Below are 22,383 nucleotides of genomic sequence, written 5' to 3' on the forward strand. Positions count from 1 at the left end.
TCCTCTTCATTGTGCTTATATTCTTCCTCGATCATATTTCTCAAAATTCGTCCATACAGTCTGCTCAGGGTGCTGGTTACCGATATGCCTCTATAATTATTACAATTCCTTTTGTCCCCCTTTTTGTGTATTGAGGACATGTATGCCGTTCAAAGAAAAATATTAAGTTATTTTTATAACAAAAATATTTCAAAGTCGATAAAGAAAAATAACATACTAGCAATAGTTCAAAGTCCTTAAAAGAGAAATAAAATATTAGTAAAATTACTCAAGTTATTTTCGGTCTGAAAATATTTCAAAGTCAATAAAAAGAAATAAAATATTAGAAATATTTCTATAATATTTTATTTCTTTATATTAGAAATATAAAGAAATAAAATATAATAATATAAGTCCCTGAAAGAGAATAAATATTACATCCGAAAATATTTCAAAGTCCTTAAAGAGAAATAAAATATTAGTAATATTTCAAAGTCTCTGAATGAGAATAAATTATTAGAAAATATCCTAAGCTATTTTACATCCGAAAATATTTCAAAGTCCCTAAAGGAAAAGAAATAATTTGTCAGAAATTATCCCAAGTCGCTGAAAGAAATATAAAAAATATTATAAAATTGTTCTAATATAGAATCTGAAAGAGAAATACAAAAAATACAAAATTATCCAAGTCTAAATTCGTCGAAAAACACCAAATAAAAAAATATGAAAAACTATTCTAAGTTCGTTTAAGAACTTAGAAAAATCCTGAAAGAGAAATTAAAATAACAATTTACGAAATTATGCTAAGTTAAAATTCCCTGAAAATATTGAATAACTCAAATAAGAAACTATTCAAAGTTCGTTTAAGAGAAAAATCCTGAGAGAAATAACCAAATCATTCAAATTATCCTAAGTTATTAAACCAGAAATAAATATCTTACCAAAATTTCTTCTAAATCGAAAATGCGATTTAATTCGAAATAAAATATTTCACGAGAAATATCCTAAGTCGAAAAAGCTACATTGACAAATACAATTTAGGTAAATATAAATTAGACTAAGTCTCGCTAGAGAACTTAGAAAAATCCTGAAATAAAAGAACAGCGGTTAGGTGCAATAAAAAGCAGAGTTTCTGGGAACTAAATCAACCAGACGGTCTCTAATGCCAAGAAGGCTGGTTCTGCGTAGCCCTGTCCAGACCAGAACGAACTTTTGGCCGTTGTGCACCTATATTTATATACGAAATTAATTAAGTCAACTGCTCCATGGCTCTCTGCCATTGGAGCTTGCACAACAGCCAATACTCAATTTCGGGCAATACCATTGGCTACAATTATCGTTGCAATTTGACCAATCGTAAAGCCGGAATTGAGGTATTGGCGACAGTACATACTGCTTATTACATATTTGGACATAGAAGATTATTGCTAATATTTTAAATGTTTTTATATTATTGTTTATGAACTTAAGTAACTATTGAATAATTAAAGAATATTGCGGCAGCTATAAACTTATTAACACATTTTCTACACAACATCAAACTTTCAAATCGTTCTCCTGGAAAATTACTATTTTTGTACTTACCACTTCTGTGCATTATACCATCGATTTATTAGTTCGTATTTTACATAAATTGAAAAAATTGCAGATTCCATAAAATAATATAATAAAAATGTACTTGTTCAAATCTCTCTTTGAAGAATACATTATCCGGACCTGACAACACCGCAAAACAAAAATTTCGTTCTGTGGACATTCTTTGTAGCCATAGATAAAGAATATATCATGATACTATGACTAACAAGATAGGATCTTCCCGTAGCACAAAATCGGTCGTGTTCGCGCATGCAGTCATTGGAGATCAGAATTTGAATTCTTGTTAAAGTTAAATGGGATTTTTATGCATTCTGTGATAAAATTATTCAATTAGCAAAATAATAATATTAAATAAAGGTTTAATAATTACAGTAATCGTACACAAAAGGATATCTCCAAACTATTTATTAAAAATTATTTATTGACACATACAAAAAATTGACATTAATTACGAACGTGCAAGTCTCCAATTACGTCACGACTTATGCGCAATATCTTATCTTCTTAATCATAGTATCATGGAATATATATTACTTTTGTAGCTATCTTCACCGCAGCATATACTGCATGATGTCCGTTAGTCCGTCCGTACGCCGTATATTATAACCTCTATTAGTGGCATTTTTAACTTAATAATAATAAATAGTAAAATCTTATTAAAAGTTTATTGTAAAAAATGGATTTAAATTCTTACAAAATAATGTAAGTTGTGGTAGCAGTAGTTTATGTTGAATCTAAAGTATTTGGTTTCAGATGTCAAGATTATCCCCCTGAATTTATATTGGATAAAAATGTTGCTAAAGAATATTTTAAACAATTTGGTAAACTTAAACGAATTACCTTTAAACCTAAAGCACGATGCTGCACGGTAGATTATGTAAATGAAGAAGGTTATCTTAAAGCACTTAATAATGCTGGAGACTACAGAGGAACAACTTTTAGTGTTTTTAAACTAGAAGATACTTTACCAAAAAAGAAAGAAACTTCCAAAAGAACAGTTCCTATATGGGTAGACACGGGAGAAATTGAAGCAGAATTAGCAGCAATGTCTGGAGAGCTGCCCAAATTGCATAGGTCTCTAGAAGGTAATATTTTAGTTAGAATTTTCCTGGATTTTAGATTTCCAGTGGATCATATTTGACCTTATAGACCTTTCCAAATTGCGGTCTTAAAAATCTGATATGTATCAGAGTTTACCTAAGATATTAACATTGCTTCAATTTAGGTCCAACTAGGCCTCCCAAGAATGTTTCTCCAAGAGTTACAAAATTAAAACCAACTTGGAAAAGTGAACCTAAGGCCAGAGGTAAAAAAACTGTTAAAGCAAATAAATCCATGAGGTGAGTTTAAATTTACTTTATATCCAGGTACAAAAAACTAATCACTAATCATTATGACAAAACTAATGACAGGTTAATATAGCAACAAATGAAATGACTGATATTTTTTGTACACACTTATGGTAAATCAAAGCATGAAAAAGAATAGTATTTTTTTAATAGCAACCAGAATCATTACTTATATTATTTTATTAAAAGGATTTAACAGGGATTACACTCTTCTTGTCCTGGTTACACTCTTCTTGTCCGGGGGTCAATCAGGACATTTTTGTTGACAACACAAGGTACACCTCATATAGTGTGGGTATAAACATTAAGGAAAAACATGAGAAGTAAAATAAAGATAATCTTATAGTTGAATTTTCACTGTTTTAACAAAAGATAACAAGCAATCATAAATCTCTTTTCTATCCAAAGCCAGCAGATACATGATATTATATGGGCTTTTGATTTTGAATTGTAGAAGTTTCTTGAAGAGTTCAACAGGTTGTGCGCTATATTTTATACACTCAAAGAAAATGTGGTCCAGATATCCATTTATGTTAAAAACCTCACAAAGGTCTCTAGTGTATTTTGATTTTATGCAAATCTGTTTGATAACACACATGACCAAACATCATTCTACTGACATACTTCTACCACTGTAAGCATATTTGCTATACCAAGGATTTCTTCTCAATTTGGTTTCTATTTTAGTATATCAAGTTGGATTTGTAAAACAGTACTCTGGCCATAAGTATGTCCACTTCTTCAACATTTTTTGTTTTGTTAAATTTATATGTTCTTCTATTAATAATTCACCCATTCTTGTTAGATATCTTCTCCCATTTGTATACTTTCTTTGGGAATGTTATCTGTGACTTCAGTGTTTGTTATACCTGCGTGTGATTTGATCCAGTTGAATTTAATATTTTTATTAAGATCTTATAAATTTTTAAGTCTATTTTTAATGTTAAGTATAATGTGGTTGCATGTATTGGAATTCAAATTTTTTAAAACTGAAAGCGAATCTATAAAAATAATTACATTTTGGTAATTGTCCTGCTGTACATATTCTAATGCTTTTTGTATTGCTATAGCGTCAGCTCTAAAAATAGATGTATGTTTATGTAACTTGATTTTTTTTTGTATCTGATTGGGTACTATAAACACACAACATATGCTGACTAAGCTGAAGTAATCGAATTCTATTTGTGTTGTTTGTTGTTTAGCCACATTTCTTAGTCCTTTGCAAATAGGAGGAGAGTTTTTATTCTCCAAAAAGGGTTAGTTAAATCATATTCGTTAAGCTTGAATATATTGCTAATGATAGGTGCTCCTTTCCTTTGTAATTTAACCATTGTTTTTTTCTGCAAAAAATGATCCTCTGAGTCCTAAGGGCTGTTTTTTTCTTCTGCTCTTAGGGGTTTGAGAGGTGTAGATTTCATTGTTCCCATACATATTCTTAGTGCTTTGTTCTTTATAATATCCACTTTACTTAGGTTAATTTTATTGGCTGTTCCATAAAGTGTATAACCATAACCAATGATTCATCTTATATACACTCTATAAAAAAGTAGTGCTGTTTGGGGATCCGCTCCCCACCAAGTTCACATAATGGATTTTAGGAAATTTAAACCTTCAAACTGGTGTCCACTGGGAAATCTATTATTCTCAGTATTATCAAAAATTTGTATTGGCATCAATGTGCAAACATACGAATTGGACACAACACGACGGAAGCAGTGGAAATACGACGTGGAGTGAGGCAAGGATGTAATTTATTTTCAAAGAAGCCTTAGTTGAAGATACAGGCATTAAAATCAGCGGAATTAATGTCAACAATCTCAGGTATACAGATGACACGGTACTTATTACCTCCAATGAAGAAGACCTGCAATGACTTATAAACAGGGTAACCAAAGCATGTGATGAATATGGGCTAAAACTTAATACTTCTAAGACAAAACTTATGATTGTCAGCAAAACGGAGTTACAACCAACGAACATCAGAGCGTATGGAATAGAGTTAGAAAGATTTCACAATATTACCTATTTGGGCGCAAACGTTAACGATAACTGGGATATAAATAAAGAAATAAGAATATGCATTAAAAAAGCCAGAGCCGCCTTCTATAAATTAAAGAAAATTCTAATTAATAGCCCAAACTGTGGCTTAGGTATGTTGATGACACATTTATTATCTGGACACATGGAGAAGAGAAACTTAATGAATGCCTAGAACACATTAACAATATCCATCCAAAAATACAGTTTACCATGGAACAGGAGAATAACCAACAACTTCCATTACTAGATGTGTTAGTTATTAAGAAAGAAGACGGATGCATAGGACATACAGTATACCGAAAACCAACCCATACTGACAGGTACTTACACGCAGACTCACACCATCATCCTGCACAATTAAATTCGCTAATAAAAACCTTAATAACAAGATCTGAGAAACTGGCAGATGAGGACCATAAGAACGAAGAAATGCATAAAGTCAAAACAGCTCTAAGAAAAAATGGTTTCTCCATGTCCACGATTGAAAAAGCACAGAAATCCCGAAACAACAGCACAGATCCAGAAAAAGAAGAAAAACCAGTCGGAAAAACTATCCTGCCCTATATAAAGGGTACGACAGACAAAATCAGCAGTAACCATATTACCATCATTAAAAACAAAAGTTGCATTGGAAAATCAAGGCGTATACAGAATCCTGAAGACTGCGATAAATCGTACATCGGACAAACAAATCGAAGGATACAGGTTAGACGCGAAGAACATCGAAACGCCATCGAAAGAAAAGATAAAACTTCATCCCTAGCACAACATGTCATAAACACAGGACACAAAATAGACTTAAATGGAACAAAAATGTTAGCCAACATCGAAAATAAGGCCAGACGTGTAATCAGGGAAGCCATAGAAATCGAAAAACATCCGAAAAATTTAAACACCAGAGATGAAATACGTGGAAACCAATTCTGCAGAAAAACGTAGAAAATAAAATAGCGAAGAACTAATCTGACTTGACAATGGCAAGTGTGACCTTGCCGAAACGTCTCCAAAACAATGGTTTTTCTAAAAACCAAAACTATTTAACGCGGAGTTAAACCCGGAAAACAACTGAAACCACATATAGCTCCCGCGGAAATTTCAAATCCTATTCTTCTTCTTCTTATAGTGCCTATCCGTTACGGATGTTGGACACTAACATGGCTATTCTGACTTTGTTGACTGCTGCCCTGAAAAGTCCGGTAGCGGTTAAGTTAAACCATTTTCGCAGGTTATGCAGCCAGGATATTCTTCTTCGTCCCGGACCTCTTTTCCCATGCACTTTACCTTGAAGTATGGTCCGAAGTAGGTTGCATCTTTGTTCATTGCGCATTATATGGCCCAGGTATTCTAGTTTGCGACGTTTTATGATTATGACTAGTTCGCGCTCTTTACCCATTCTATGTAGTACTTCTTCGTTGGTAACTCTGTGTATCCAAGAAATCCTCAACATGCGTCTATAGCACCACATCTCAAATGCTTCGAGTCTCTTCACTGATGCTTCAGTTAAGGTCCATGACTCCAGTAGCATTTTAGTAAACGAACTTTTATTTCCAATTTTATATCGTGGCTGTTAAAGATTTTTTTCATTTTGACGAAAGCTGATCTTGCCTTCTCGATCCTTATCTTAATTTCCGTCGATTGGTCCCACTGTTCATTTAAGTTTGCACCCAGATAACAAAAGTTGGTGCCACCCTGGAGACAAGTGTCTGCAGACCTTTAAGTCTGTCTGCAAAAGTGACAGTATCATCAGCGTATCTTATGTTGTTCAATCGTTCTCCGTTTCTCCTATTCTACCTTTTATTAAAGGTGTCACTGACAAGATCAGTACAACTGTTGACCCATTAATGTTACGGTTAAACTTCGAAAATGGATAATATCTCGACATTAACTGGAAAATCTTAACTTTAACAGAAATGTAATGTTAATTTCATACGAAATTCAGAGCTGTTGACATTACCTGGTTAATGTCGAGTTTCCTTGTTAATGTTGAATATTGTATTAGAAAATAATACAACGTTGTATCAAAAATACCTACTATTTATTCAAACATGACAAACTTCTGTATCCTTGATCACCACGTAGAGATGAAGTCCGCAATCTCACGAAGAGATTTTTTAACAACTGAAACTTTTTAGGTAGCAATGAGAAGAGCCTGATTGGAACTCTTCCCTGATGAGAGGAACTGATTTATTGTAAATAACTGTGGTAATGTATCCCTTTTTGTCTCGATTTTGTAATACCTACAATTGTCACAATAACGCGTAATATATTTCCCTTACTTAATAGTATCCCCATTTTTGTAGTCGGTAATAACTTATTGGAATTTAGTTTCATCTTTTTTTGCTTTTTTTCTTACCGAGAACTTAGTAATTTTCATTTATCTGAGCGCGGAAATTTATGAACCGTTATATATATATATATATATATATATATATATATATATATATATATATATATATATATATATATATATATATATATACTATGTATAAAGATAGGTATAATAAATGTATAATTATCGACCGTCGGTCAGATAGCCAAAGCGGGCCAGGCGGCTGATTCTCATTCGCTTCACTGTCGAATAAACCAATGGATGTATGTTCAAGCCCCGGCTCGGTGTACAGAAAAATAAAAATGGTGGAAAAAACCTATGGTGGAGCAGTACGGCAAGAGGTAAGGGCTTGTGTCTCGGTGATACTCCTCCATAGATCCCTACCGGAAGGGCGTGGCGCCTAAATACCGGTGTATATTGTATATACACTAACTCTAATTCGAAAATGTTGGAAATCGTTATCCAAATAGACTTTCTTGGGGAACTTTATCTTTATTTTTTATTTAGAAGTTTATTTAGAACAATTTCCGTAGTGGAAATCGATGCGGTAAATATAAAATATCTTTTTATTACCATTACGGCTATAAAATATAATAATTAATATAAAAAATGCCACAATAGTTTTAGAACCATGTGTGGAGTATAGTGAGCTCCACCGATATATCGCCTGTCTACAATCGATATCAATTTCAAAAAAATGTTGTGGTAAAATAAGTGATTACTAAAATGAAATCTTTAATCAAATCACTTTCATTATGAACTTGTTATGAGCTGACACTTGTATAAGTATAAGTTACGCCATTTTAGTTGAAGGTTGCATTTGGCCAATTCATACGTTCATTCATATCCATAATATATATTGAATTAAACGATGGGGTGTCAATTTGTAACTTCTTATCTATTATTCCGATTAGACATATTGTGACGAAAATGGGATTTTTTATTTATTGTGGTAGGTATCTCGACAACCCATTATTATTACTCAATTTGGTTATATCTTACGAATATTATGTGCTCCAACTACTTTAGCTTCCTTTATTTTTTGTAGTGCTTGGACTTCCTACTTTGTTATTGTGTTTACCACTGCTGTTGCTGTCGCTGCTGGTGACAGACTAGCAGAAAACATAAAAACGACTGAAACGGTAAAATGAAACGACTGTAACGAAGATCGCGTGACCACACACTAATTGGATTAGTAAACGCAGCCCAACGCGGGTTTCGTAATAAAACAAAAAAAAAAAGTTAAAATAAAATAAAATCAAATAACGTAAAATAAAATAAATAAAACAAAAACAATATAATAATAAAATTGATAAAATTCATAAAATGAAAAAATAAATATAATAGAAGAAAGCTATGCTTCCACTACTCGGTCACTCCCGGAGTGCCACATCCCGTTTTGTGTGCTATTGTTATCATTTTCGCCTGATAATTTGAAATTTTAGAGGCATTTGGTTTATATAAGTTCACTGTCTTTAGCGCCCATGCCTCGACTCCGGTTATTAATATTGACCATATACAGGGTGGTCCTTAAGTAATTGTACATAAAGAAACCATAGATTCTGCAGCAGTTTCTTTATAACCAATGATGCTATTTGATATGAGACGATCTTTTATGGAATGTATTGACAAATGAATTAAATAAAATGGTGGACATATCGAACACTTACTTTGACAAAAAGTTTAATGTTATTTAGTTTAACTATTTCTTAATTTGGTTTATAAATAAAATATTTTGATAATGATTTTAATTTAACATACAACGTAAAATGTTTGATGTAAAATCCAATTATTCTGTTATTTTGTCAAATTCTGCTATTATATCCTGCTAATATATTTATTTTATTTAATATTTCGTTAACTATTAACTTTATTAAAGGTATTTTATACCAAAATTCAGAAGTATTGATGTTTTTGTCTAATTTTCTTTCGTTGCTTGGAGTAATTGCGTTAAATCTGAATTATGTAGTTGATTTGTAAAATGCGATTATCTCTTAAACTGCTGAGTTTTGAAGTTATTAACAAGTATACCTTTTTTTTTGTTAAAATAATGTATCTTTAATATTTTATATAACAAACACCGGTAACTTAGAGAGCAAAAAAGTTAAGTGCAAATGTATGTCACATATGTGGCATATGTGGCTCCCTCTATCAGCTACATTAAAGCATGCATCAAATTATAATTTATGATGTTCAATAGTACCCAGTTATGAATTTTGATACATAAATGTTCACAAACATAAAAATTATAGCGAAAATTAAAATTTTAAATTTCCACTTTAACACCCTGTATCTTTCTTAATATCTATAATATTTTATTAAAGCAATTTGGCTTAAATCGTAATATTTTAAAGTGTATAATCTACGGTTTCTTTTTGTACAATTACTTAAGGACCACTCTGTATAACATCCTCTAAGTCATCAATATATCTGATGCTTAATATTTTTTATCTTTCTATCTAAAGCACAGAGTGCTTTACATTTGAGTGTTATTACTAAGCGACGTTTTAATACAATAACATGTAGGATATCTGCTTGCTAACTATTAACTTTATTAAAGGTATTGTTACGATAACTATCCTGGCCTAAAAATAACTGTAAAATATATGATGACTAATGCTAATATGTTTTAGATTTTACGAGAGACTTCGATTTACCTGAATGACCTTCCGGAATAAGGGCGAACCGATGCGAGGGAAATCCAGTTTGCCTTTACCGTTTCGCCATCGAAGGTTTTAGACTTTTCGAGATAACGGCACTGGTATATAATAACGGAACTCTAATTGAAGGGACAGTTAATAAAGAAGATTCGCGCTCGCGATATTGTTGTTACGCTCGCCTACTAATAAATTATTGTATATGTAGTGATAAATAAATAAATATCAGTTATTGTGCTTTTTAATGAATTAAGATAAGAACAAGACATTATAAATTAAAGACTTAACAATTAATAAATTCACAACAAATGGTGGCAGAAGTGAGATCGAACATAAATTAGACTTATAATAATAATACAAGTGAATATAAAATAAATTGTGAAAATGACGACGATTTATGAGCTCACAGTTACGGATTTAAGAAGGCATCTTGAAGATAGGGAATTAGCTTCTACCGGGAAAAAGGCTGATTTAGTCCAACGACTAAAGAACGCTTTAAAAGAAGAAGGTTTGGATCCGGAAACTTATATATTTGAAGACAAGCATGATGCTGTCCTCTCGTCGATTTCGAAAGTTTCTGGTGATGTAGCCAAAGTTTCTGGTGACATCGCATCATTAGAGAACAAAGTTTCTGGTGATATCGCATCATTAGAGAACAAAGTTTCCGGCGACATCGCTTCTTTGGAAGACAAAGTTTCTAACGAGATTTCTTCGCTGGAAAGCAAAGTCTCTGCTAATATCTCTTTGGAAATCTCTAAAGTAACTTCTGAGATGTCTGCCCTCGACAATAGAATGTCTTCGCTAAAAAACCAAGTTGCTGCCGATATGTCGGCCTTCGAAGAAAAGATTAAAGAGATAGAAAGGAAGATGGAGGAAACCGGGACAGCAGAGAGAGGAAACAATCCAATTACAGTGGAGACAAAAGAATACGAGACGAAATGTAAGTTGGAAACACGACCGAAATTTGAAGGAAGTGGAGGTACTGTCCATGTGAAAGTCCCAACTTTCGACGGAAAATCATCATGGAACAACTACATGAAACAGTTCGAATCAGCCGCAAGAGCAAATGGATGGTCTGAAAAAGAAAAGGCTGTAAACCTGACTATCGCTCTTCGAGGAGATGCCTTAGATGTGCTTCAGACCATAGCCGTAGAGGAGACCGATGATTTCGAACAACTGAAGAAGAGGTTAAATATGCGATATGGCCACGAACATTTGGAGCATGTATATCAGTCACAGCTTAAAAATCGTAGACAGGAGAAAGATGAGGCTCTTCAAGAATATGAGGTAGATATTGCCAGATTAGTACGATATGCTTATCCAACAGCTCCCGAAGACATGATGGAAAAATTGGCCGTTCAAACGTTTATTGATGGTCTTCGTGATCATGAAATGCAGAGAACACTGCGATTAGCTCGTCACAAAACGCTGGTTGATATCTTATCCGCCGCCCTCGAATACGAGTCAGCTACGCAGGCCTCTGGCGGGTACAGTAAAGTTAGAACTGTAAAAGAGGAAGGAGATGAAGATAAACTTGACCAGCTCGTTAATATGATAAAAAGCATGACATACAAGAAAACGAAGACCATCAGATGCTGGAATTGTGGCGAAATAGGACACGTACGAAGCTCCTGTAAGCACCCTAGGTACGACGCAAATCAAGAAACTCACCATCAGGAAAACTAGAACGGGTCAGCCTTAGGGGGGCAGCTTCGACCCAGAACTTTTCCAAAGACCCTCTCATACTAATAGCTTCTTTGAAATGTCGTGAAGATAGTGTATATGTAGATGGAGACATAAATGGTAAAAAGCATACGTTGTTGGTGGATACCGGAGCGACCAGAACCATTATACGCCCGACAGTTATAAACAGCCGAAAGAAACTGTTACCAACGAGGTTGCGACTTCGGACCGCTACAGGTGAAAATGCTAACATTCATGGAGAAATCCAGGTACAATTTTGAATTGGAGCAGAAAAGTTCGTCCATACTGTTATAGTTGCTGACATCGAAGAGGATGTTATATTAGGAATGCACGTAATGAATATGCATGGATTCCAATTGGATTTTAAGAATAAGGTAATCAAAGTTGGCAACGAGGAGGTATTTCTCCATCCACATAATGACAACACTGTGCAAGCAGCCATTACAGAAGATACAGTCGTGCCTGCGAGAAGCGAAACGATCATAGTAGCGCGACTACAGGGAATTGTAGACGAAGGGACACCTGTTATGATGGAGCCTTGGAACCACGACGATGAGGTTGGCCGTGAAATCATAATTGGAAAGGAATTGGTGACTTCGGCCAAAGAAATTCCTGTGAGACTTATCAATGTCAACGACTACCCAGTGACCATCAAGAAAGAGACAAAGGTAGGAACTTGTGTACCTGTGACATCCATAATCCGTCAGGCGACAACATCTGATAATTCCAACGACAAATTCGACCAAATGGTTGCAGTTGCAGGACAGTCTCTAAATCAGATGGAGAAAAGGAAATTAAGGGAATTTCTTCGGCAGTATCGTGATATTTTCGTACCGAAAGGAGGACAGACGGGAAGAACTACCGTTGTTAAGCATAAAATTGATACTGGTAATGCTAAGCCAATTCGTCAAACAGCTCGACGATTACCACAGGCGAAGAGAGAGGAAGCTGAAACGATTGTTCAGGAAATGAAGAAAGACGGGGTGATAGAACCTTCTACGAGCCCATGGGTCTCTCCGGTGGTCCTGGTTAAGAAGAAAGACGGAACGACGAGGTTCTGTGTGGATTACCGTTTGCTGAACAACGTTACCAAGAAAGATAGTTATCCTCTGCCTCGGATCGATGACACATTGGACACATTGGCTGGAAGTAAATTGTTTTCTACTTTGGATTTGAAGTCTGGATACTGGCAGGTAGAAATGGACCCAGTAGATAAAGAAAAGACAGCCTTCACCACAGGATCTGGATTGTGGCAATTCAACGTTATGCCATTTGGACTCTGTAATGCTCCTGCGACATTTGAGAGGCTTATGGAAAATGTGTTGAGAGGGTTATCTTGGAAAACATGCCTGGTTTATTTAGATGACATAATCGTCTTGGGGGAGACATTCGAAGATCATTTGAGGAATTTAGAAAACGTTTTTAATCGACTTAAAGCTGCCCAATTGATGCTAAACCCCAAGAAGTGCCAGCTATTTCAAGGTAAAGTCAATTATCTGGGTCATATAGTCAGTAAAGAAGGAGTGGCCGTGGATAAGGGGAAAATCGATTCCATTAAGGAATGGCCAAAACCAACTGACAAACATCAAGTGAGAAGTTTTCTTGGACTATGTACTTACTACCGGAGGTTTATTAAGAAGTTTGCAGATATCGCTAAGCCATTAACGCGACTTACGGAGGAAGCAAGAGATTACCGCTGGGATACAGACTGCCAAAATGCCTTTGAGACCTTGAAAAAGCATTTAATAACAGCACCAATTTTAGGGTATCCACTGCCAGAAGGAGAGTTCATCTTAGATACAGATGCAAGTAATGTGGGAATTGGAGGAGTGCTGTCTCAGATTCAAGGAGGACAGGAACGAGTCCTCGGATATTTTAGTAAAGTTCTTTCAAAACCTGAGCGGAATTATTGCGTCACGAGAAGAGAACTTCTGGCAGTAGTGAAATCAGTAGAGCACTTCTATCAATACCTCTATGGAAGGAAGTTTTTAATCCGAACCGACCATGCCGCCCTTAAGTGGTTGATGCAGTTTAAGAATCCAGAGGGTCAGATAGCCAGGTGGATCGAACGACTCCAAGAATACGATTTTAAGATTGAGCACCGAGCCGGAGTTAGCCACAGAAATGCTGATTCTCTTTCCAGAAGGCCATGCCCAGCAGAGTGTTCCCACTGCAACAAAACGGAATCCAAGGAAGCAGCAGTGCTAAGAACGACGATTGTCAACGACGACTGGACGCCTACTAAGATAAGGGAAGAACAAGAGAGAGATCCAGTTATACGGAAAATCCGAAAATGGAAAGAGGAAAACCGTCGACCACCTTGGCAGGAAATATCAAACCTATGCTCAGTAGTTAAGACGTATTGGGCCCAGTGGGACTCATTTATCATCGAAGATGGCTTGCTCAAACGAGTCCTGGAAAATGATGACGGTTCAGAGAAAAGAAGACAGTTGGTGATCCCAAAGAGCAGAATAGCCGAAGTACTTCGTCAGTTACACGACAGTCCATCGGGAGGGCATTTTGGTGTAAGGAAAACCCTTCAGCAAATTCGGGAACGGTTTTATTGGATGAACAGTTCCGACGACGTAAAAGACTGGTGTAAGAAATGTACTATTTGTGCTACGAGTAACGGGCCTCACCGGAAAAGGAGAGCTCCTATGAGACAATATAATGTTGGAAGCCCGTTTGAAAGAATAGCTTTGGACATTGCAGGGCCATTTCCAGAAAGTGAAAATGGGGGCAAGTACATGTTGGTAGTAATGGATTACTTTACTTCACTAAGTGGGTCGAGATTTATGCACTTCCAGACCAGAAGGCCGCCACCGTTGCAGATAAGTTGATCCAAGAATATATCAGCCGATTTGGAGTGCCTTTGGAGATCCATAGTGACCAAGGCAGGAACTTCGAAAGTGATCTATTCCAAGGAATATGTGATAGACTAGGCATGAAGAAAACAAGAACTACCGCGTATCATCCGCAATCGGATGGTATGGTAGAACGAATGAATAGGACAGTTGGCAAGTATTTGACAAAGATGGTGTCCGATCATCAGCGAGACTGGGACCAATACCTTCCGTTCTTCACAATGGCCTACAGATCTGCTGTTAACGAATCAACGGGCCAGACACCAGCCAGAGTCCTATTCGGACGCGAAATGCGACTACCTTGTGATCTAGAATTTGGGTGTCGACCTGGAGAAGATGTAGCAGGTGAAGATTATGTGATCGAATTACGAAGAAGAATGGACGATGTACATGAGTTGGTCCGTTCCCACCTTCAGATCGCTAGCGACCGAATGAAGAAACGGTACGATACACAAGTCGAAAAGGGTTGCTTTAAGAAGAACGACAAAGTATGGCTGTATAATCCCAAGAAGCGAAAAGGTTGTTCTCCCAAATTGCAGCAGTTTTGGGAAGGTCCATACCTCGTCATGGAGAAAATCAACGATGTCATCTATCGAATAAGCAAGATTCCGAGGGGAAAGCCGATGATAGTACACCATAACCGGCTGGCGTCTTTCGAAGGTGACCACGACGTAGATGAAGAAGTGGAAGTAAACCAAGTCCAAGATGTGTGTGACCTCACGTTTGAGGAATTCATGGGTGCCTATGGAGGTACCGGTAAAGCGAGACATGGTGTTACCACTGAAGAAAAGCAAGATCTACTCGCGCTCCCCGATGACTACTCGCTGGCCCTTACCATCCCGGCCAGTATCAAGGACGCACCAGGGTTGGCATCCGTCTTTCGAAGGAAGTTTGGTCGAGTTGCAGAACTTCAATGCCAAGTGCCAGCTCCCGGTAAAACCTTGAAGCTCCAAGATGCATCACGTTACCTTTTCTACCTGGTGACAAAAGACACTGCCCGTGACCAACCTACCTACCGAGATGTATGGGAAGCCTTACTTCAATTGAGAGAGCACGTACTAGAGTCCGACGTGCAAAAGTTAGCCATACCAAAGTTGGAGTGCCGCCAATTAGATTGGAGGGTTATCCGAAATATGGTGGAGGAGATCTTCAAAGACACCGAAGTCCAGGTGTTAGTCTGTTGCAATCCGCATAGTTACTGGTGCGGAGAGAAAACCGTCCCTTGTCATTTTTATACAACTGGAAGTTGTAAAAGAGGGTCCAGTTGCCGATACCAGCATACAGTTCCGGTTCCAGTCCCGACAAGGTTCCAGGAGGAACCATCTTTTAAGAGGGGGGCAATGTTACGATAACTATCCTGGCCTAAAAATAACTGTAAAATATATGATGACTAATGCTAATATGTTTTAGATTTTACGAGAGACTTCGATTTACCTGAATGACCTTCCGGAATAAGGGCGAACCGATGCGAGGGAAATCCAGTTTGCCTTTACCGTTTCGCCATCGAAGGTTTTAGACTTTTCGAGATAACGGCACTGGTATATAATAACGGAACTCTAATTGAAGAAACAGTTAATAAAGAAGATTCGCGCTCGCGATATTGTTACGCTCGCCTACTAATAAATTATTGTATATGTAGTGATAAATAAATAAATATCAGTTATTGTGCTTTTTAATGAATTAAGATAAGAACAAGACATTATAAATTAAAGACTTAACAATTAATAAATTCACAACAGTATTTTATACCAAAATTCAGAAGTATTGATGCTTTTGTCTAATTTTCTTTCGTTGCGAGTAATTGCGTTAAATCTGAATTATGTAGTTGATTTGTAAAATGCGATTATCTCGAAAACTGCTGAGTTTTGAAGTTATTAACAAGTATACCTTTTTTTGTTAAAATAATGTATCTTTATCCCTGTATCTTTCTTAATATCAACATTTTATTAAAGCAATTTGGCTTAAATCGTAATATTTTAAAGTGTATAATCTACGGTTTCTTTTTGTACAATTACTTAAGGACCACTCTGTATAACATCCTCTAAGTCATCAATATATCTGATGCTTAATATTTTTTATCTTTCTATCTAAAGCACAGAGTGCTTTACATTTGAGTGTTATTACTAAGCGACGTTTTAATACAATAACATGTAGGAGACTTTATTGTAATTTAACTTTTATCAAATTGTGTTCAGGTGCATTACAAGTATACAGTAGTGTTATGACAGTTTTATTTATTTTTTTAGTATATCTACGAATGTGTACATTATCCTGAAAAATTAAAATTTTTAGTGCTGCCCTATCTGCAGAGGAAATAGAACTGGTAAAGTTAGTTGTGTCTCAAGGTTGTACTGTTGATGATAAGTATAGAATTTTGGAGGCCAGAGACAAATTGATGAAACTTAAACTGAAGCGAAATCCTACAGAACAGTCATCGGCTACAGTCGGGACATGTCCTGATATGTGCCCTGAAAAAGAAAGACTGTTTAGAGAAATAAAACATCAGGTAAGAGAATGTACTATGATAATTTTGTTCATATGTCCGGTTTCCACGAAATCTTACCTTTCTAATTATATATGTTAATCATTCGTCATCATCAATCAGCCTTGCTTTGTTCATTGTTGAACATAGGCCTCCTCCAGATATTTCCATCTTTTTCTGTTTTGCGCCTCTACTATCCAATTGGTCACAATTCTTTTGAGGTAATTAGTTCATCGCGTTGGGGTCTTCCGCGGCTTTGCTTGTCTGTACGTGGTCTCTAATATTTTTGTCCACCTGTCGTCTCATTTTTCGGAGTGCAGCCCAACCTAAAAAGACCAGTTTAGGTTGCATATATGTTACTACTACCACATATACTGTAAAATCAAAGAATAACCAAATGTTAAAAATATAACGCGTTCGTTTTATCATTTTTGTTGTATTTTCGCAGAACAGAACTATTAACTTAAAAATGTATACAAGAGTAAACTAATATTTGAAACCTTGAGAATATATATATATATATATATATATATATATATATATATATATATATATATATATATATATATATATATATATATATATATATATATATATTTGAAAGTTTATTCACTCAATCTGTCTACATTGACAATAAGTGTTTCTAATGACTATCAGTTAACCTAATTTATAAAATTAGATAAACTTTTTAAAATGACTTGTAGGGGAGTATTCCACTAAGTACTGTTCGTAGCAAGATATTTCGGATTTTATCTTCTATTTATAGTTGTATACAGGGTCGGACTTATATACTGATACATTTTATCAAAATTACGGCAATACCACAAAGTAAAAGAAAAATACATATAAGTAATACTTTTATTAATTTAAAATCCTTTATAACTTACTTACTTACTTACTTAATCAGTAGACCCATTTGTACCTTTCGGTGTTGGGCCGTTTATAATACAATTCATTAAATTACAATAATTCACAGTCTTCTGAGGTGTCCTAGCTCTTAACAAACTTTCTCCATTCCTGCCTATTGTATGCCATTTGTGTTACTTCCTGCCAAGTCTTACCCTTACTCTGCAGTATCTGCGAGATGTCACTGTTCTATTCTTTAATGGGTCTTCCTCTTCTGTTCTTCCCTATTGGTTTGGCGTCCCACACTCTTTTTACTTGTCTATTATTGTCCATCCGGGTTAGATGTCCGAACCATGTCAATTTTTTCTCCTTGATTGAGTCGAGTATCGGTTTGATTTTGAGTCTTTCTCTTATTTCTTCATTTCTGATTCTATCAGTTCTTTTTACTCCGATCGTTCTTCTGAGGTATTTCATCTCTGCTGCCTGAATTCTGCTCTGATGTCTTTTGTTTAATATCCAATTTTCTGCTCCATATGTCACTGTGGGTCTATATATTGTTTTGTATATTGTCATCTTGGTCTTTGTTGATATTTCTTTGTTGTTAAGGAATCCTCTATTTAGTGCTTGGAATAGTTTTCCTGTGTTTTCCATTCTGTTGTTAAGATCGTCCTCAATGTCTACTTTGTTGTTGATTACTGTTCCTAAGTATTTGTATGAATTTGTCTGTATTATTTTTTGTTGGTCTATCATTACTTCTATTTGATCTTCCGTCTCTTGTTTCTTTGATATTTTCATTATCTGAGTCTTCTCTTTGTTTATGTTTAAGTTGTATTTGCTTGCTTCTAGGTTCCATTTCTCTAAGTTGTATTTTAGTTTTTCTGCAGTTCCCGCAATGAATACTATGTCGTCTGCAAATATACATATCTCAGCGTTTACCATTTGCATTCTGTTCCAACCGATGCAGAATTTCTTGAATGTTTTCTTACATTCTTTCACTATCTCATCTATTACATTTATGAATAGCACTGGACTGAGACTTCCCCCTGGTCTAACTCCTTGAGTTGTTTTAAATGGTTGTGACTGTATATTTTATAAATTATTCATTCACATAATATAAATGGGTATTTATACAGTTTTAATCATTTACAAAATCGTCTTACTTTAAAATAAAAATTTCCAGAGTACTTACTACTTTTGCCTCAATAACAAAGAAATCAAACCTATTCAGGAAAACAACCTATCGAGGATACATCATTTATGTTTTTAAAACATACATAAAAAATGAGAGTTTGGTGTTTATTTAGAGTAAACTATAATACGAATAAGAAAAAAATACTTAGCATGTCTGGATAGTATCATGATGTTTTTCCTGGTTTTTTCTCATGATTTACTATTGAATCACTAACGGAAGAATTTTACTGTCATCATTGCATGTGGGTGTCTTTTTAAAGACGGATCAAATGCTATGATTTTTTCTGACGGGTATTCTCAAGTTAAAGTTAATTTCATGTAATCGAATGAACGAACTATCTTACAATAAAGTCGTCCCAGGAACGCAACTCAACAATATTGGCAAATGTATAACTTTAAAGTCGTCTACTTTAAAATGTATAATATATTTCCGAATTTTCAATATGAATGAGTCAGATAAAATTAAATTATTAGATGAATTTTTCACCAAGTAACAAAAAACAAAATTTGTTTACAAAAAGAGAAATCAAACGATTTCTACCTAGCGAAACCGAATTCAAATTTTTACCACTGTGTTTCCTAAAACTTGCGAAACAAACATTTATCCAATTTATCCAGCTGTTTGTTTCGCAAGTTTTAGGAAACACTGGTAAAAATTTGAATTCGGTTTCGCTAGGTAGAAATCGTTTGATTTGTCTTTTTGTTTTTAGATGGCGTAGTTACGTCCGTATATAGTTATTTTGATAACTATTGTCTAGGACGGGAGAGATTTTTGTTTTGGTTCAGAGCAGTGGCTATACCGTTCTGAGGAGACCTAAAGAGGTCGAAATACGTATAAGCGGCTTTCGCTGCCCTGCATCGAAACAAAAATCTAATACCGTCATTATGTAAAATTTGTTTAATTTATTGTTTGTATTTTAAGAACGATTTCTGCAGTGGAAATCGAAACGCCAATAATAAATTATTTTAAACTTATATTGGGCTTATTTCCAATGAAAATAGTAATTGCATTAAGATGCCACAAGAAAATAGCTTCAGAACAGTACCCAAGATTAAAGTTAAAACTCAAACTGTTATTTATATTGGTGTTATGTGGCGCGTTTTGTCGATTTATATATTTTCTTGTTTTGGGGGAAATATCATATTGGTGGAAGATGTTGTGGGTTGGTTAATTTGCATATTGGACATACCTGGTGTTTTTGAGATTTGTGGATAACCCTGTGTATTGTTGATTTGTGGTTGACCCTGTGTGTTGTTTGGAATATGCATTAGTGCGTAACCATTTATTTTATTTGATGGACGGACCAGGATTTGTCAAATTCTGGTCCGTTCCCCGTTGGAAACATTATATATAAATTGGTAAATTGTTTTTAAATTTACAAAATTTTGATGAGTTTATTGTTTTCAAGTCTATTATTAATTGATTGCTTTTTAATCACTTCACTTTAACATTTATCTGTTCAATTCGAGAACCGGTCGCACGTAGACATGGAAACATTTAATCCTCCGTTCGATTTAGAGTCTCGATATGAACTCCTTATTTTGATAGTTATTTTTTTACAGTTTTTAATTTAAACCTGCTTAGAATAAATATATGATGACCAGAAACGAATTGATGGAGAGTAGTGAATCGATGTGAAGACCGTTATTTCGTGACGCCGTCTCATGGCACTTCTTTCGTGACACTCGCCTTTGCATTTCAGTATAGCGAAAAAGTTATACAACTCCATTATAGAAGTTCCGTTTCAAAAAGTTATACTTTATAAAAAGTTCTGCATGTTCTAAAACCTAAAATATAAGATCAAATATTAAATTTTTTTAGTTATATACCTACCCAGTTTGTCAAAAAATATGAATTATGGATATTGTTAACTCTTACATAAAATCCATATTTTTGACAAACTGCGTATATGACTAAAAAAATTAATATTCTAGGTTTTAGATCTTTCAGAACTTTTTATAAAGAATTTTTTTTCTTCATAAGATAAAAATAAATAAGTTTCCCATATCGCCCAATTAAGTATGCATAATATGGAAAACTTTTGAAGCGAAGCTTCTATAATAGTGTTATATTACTTTTTCTCTAGTAGTAAAATGCCGAGGGAAGCGTCACGGAAGTAGCGCTACGAAATAGCGGTCCGCACATCGATTCACTACTCTCCATTTTCTTTTAAGAAAAAGAAAAAATATTAACAAACAAAATATAGGCAATAAATGAAATGTAAAAAATTAAAAAAATATCTGCGAATAAAAAATATAGTAAAATAAACAGAAAAATAAAAGAATGATACTAGAATTCGATTCGTAACGATTCTCGAACGGTCAAAATTTAAAATCATTCTAAATTCCATCTAATTAATAACAATAATTAATATTAATCATCTGTTTAAATGTTTGTTTTAGACACTTCTAGTTTTAAAATAATTTCATATAAATACAATGTCGGATTTTTACAGTTATCAGTTCGAATATTGTATTAAAGTGCGATAAAAAGGGTTATTAGTAAAACATTTTAAGTTGAATTTTCATATTTACACTTTGGAAGAGATTTTTAAATCGGCACATATTAAATATGGCCTTTTACAAAATAACAGTACAACATAACAGTTGGAAGAGTCCGTTTTCGTGACGAGGAGAGTGCGTTATACAAATGTAAATGTATAAATGTAAAGTTTTTAATTTTATTAAAATCTATAGAAATAATAAATAATTAATAAAATGACTTTATTCAATTTTAAAAATATTTAAATTAAAAAAAAAAACATCAAACATAGTATGAAGCTTCACGCTAGTCTACAGTACCGTCTACTGTACCACTTTTTTTTAGGTTAATGAAAAAAGTTCTTGTAAATAAGAAGTTCTGAATGATCTAATACCTAGATGCGACTATCAGATATTAAATTTCTGTATTCATGTACGAGGTTTTTATAAAAAATATGAATTTTATTTAGGAGTTAACAATATCTATCCACAATTCATATTTTTTGACAAACCGCGTATATGACTGAAAAAAATTAATATTTGATGATTGTATTTTAGGTTTTAGAACATGCAGAACTTTTTGTAAAGAATAAGTTTTTATAATAAAACTACAAATAAAAGTAAATAATGCTGACTTAGTTGGGCACAAGTGATGAACGTGGCTGCGATCAGTGACCGTGATTTTTAAATAACGGTGATTTTAAACGGTGACCGTAATCACCGTTCTTTTACGTACAGTAACAGGTAGTCACAAGTATCGTAAACTAAACAGAACTATCGCGATCACTCTGTGTTAGGTATTACTATAAAAACATATTGCTGATAATTGATTTGTTTAACTTTCACAACTAGATGGTTTAACTTA

The 22,383-nt window shown here is 34.5% G+C and overlaps 1 protein-coding gene across 1 annotated transcript in view; it reads left to right on the top strand.

The window, feature by feature from the left end:
• Positions 1-2,133: 2,133 nt before the first annotated feature.
• The window catches only part of xmas (RRM_XMAS2 and SAC3_GANP domain-containing protein xmas), a 41,980-nt gene continuing 21,730 nt past the window's right edge, over positions 2,134-22,383 (top strand). Inside the window, exons 1-4 of the mRNA XM_072523246.1 lie at positions 2,134-2,277; positions 2,329-2,660; positions 2,801-2,915; positions 16,811-17,024. Coding sequence (XP_072379347.1) covers positions 2,252-2,277; positions 2,329-2,660; positions 2,801-2,915; positions 16,811-17,024 — 687 coding nt within the window. The 5' untranslated portion in view covers positions 2,134-2,251. The remainder of the gene's footprint in view (positions 2,278-2,328; positions 2,661-2,800; positions 2,916-16,810; positions 17,025-22,383) is intronic.

This window comes from Diabrotica undecimpunctata, chromosome 2, assembly GCF_040954645.1.
Source record: "Diabrotica undecimpunctata isolate CICGRU chromosome 2, icDiaUnde3, whole genome shotgun sequence".
NCBI classification, from domain to species: Eukaryota; Metazoa; Arthropoda; class Insecta; order Coleoptera; family Chrysomelidae; genus Diabrotica; species Diabrotica undecimpunctata.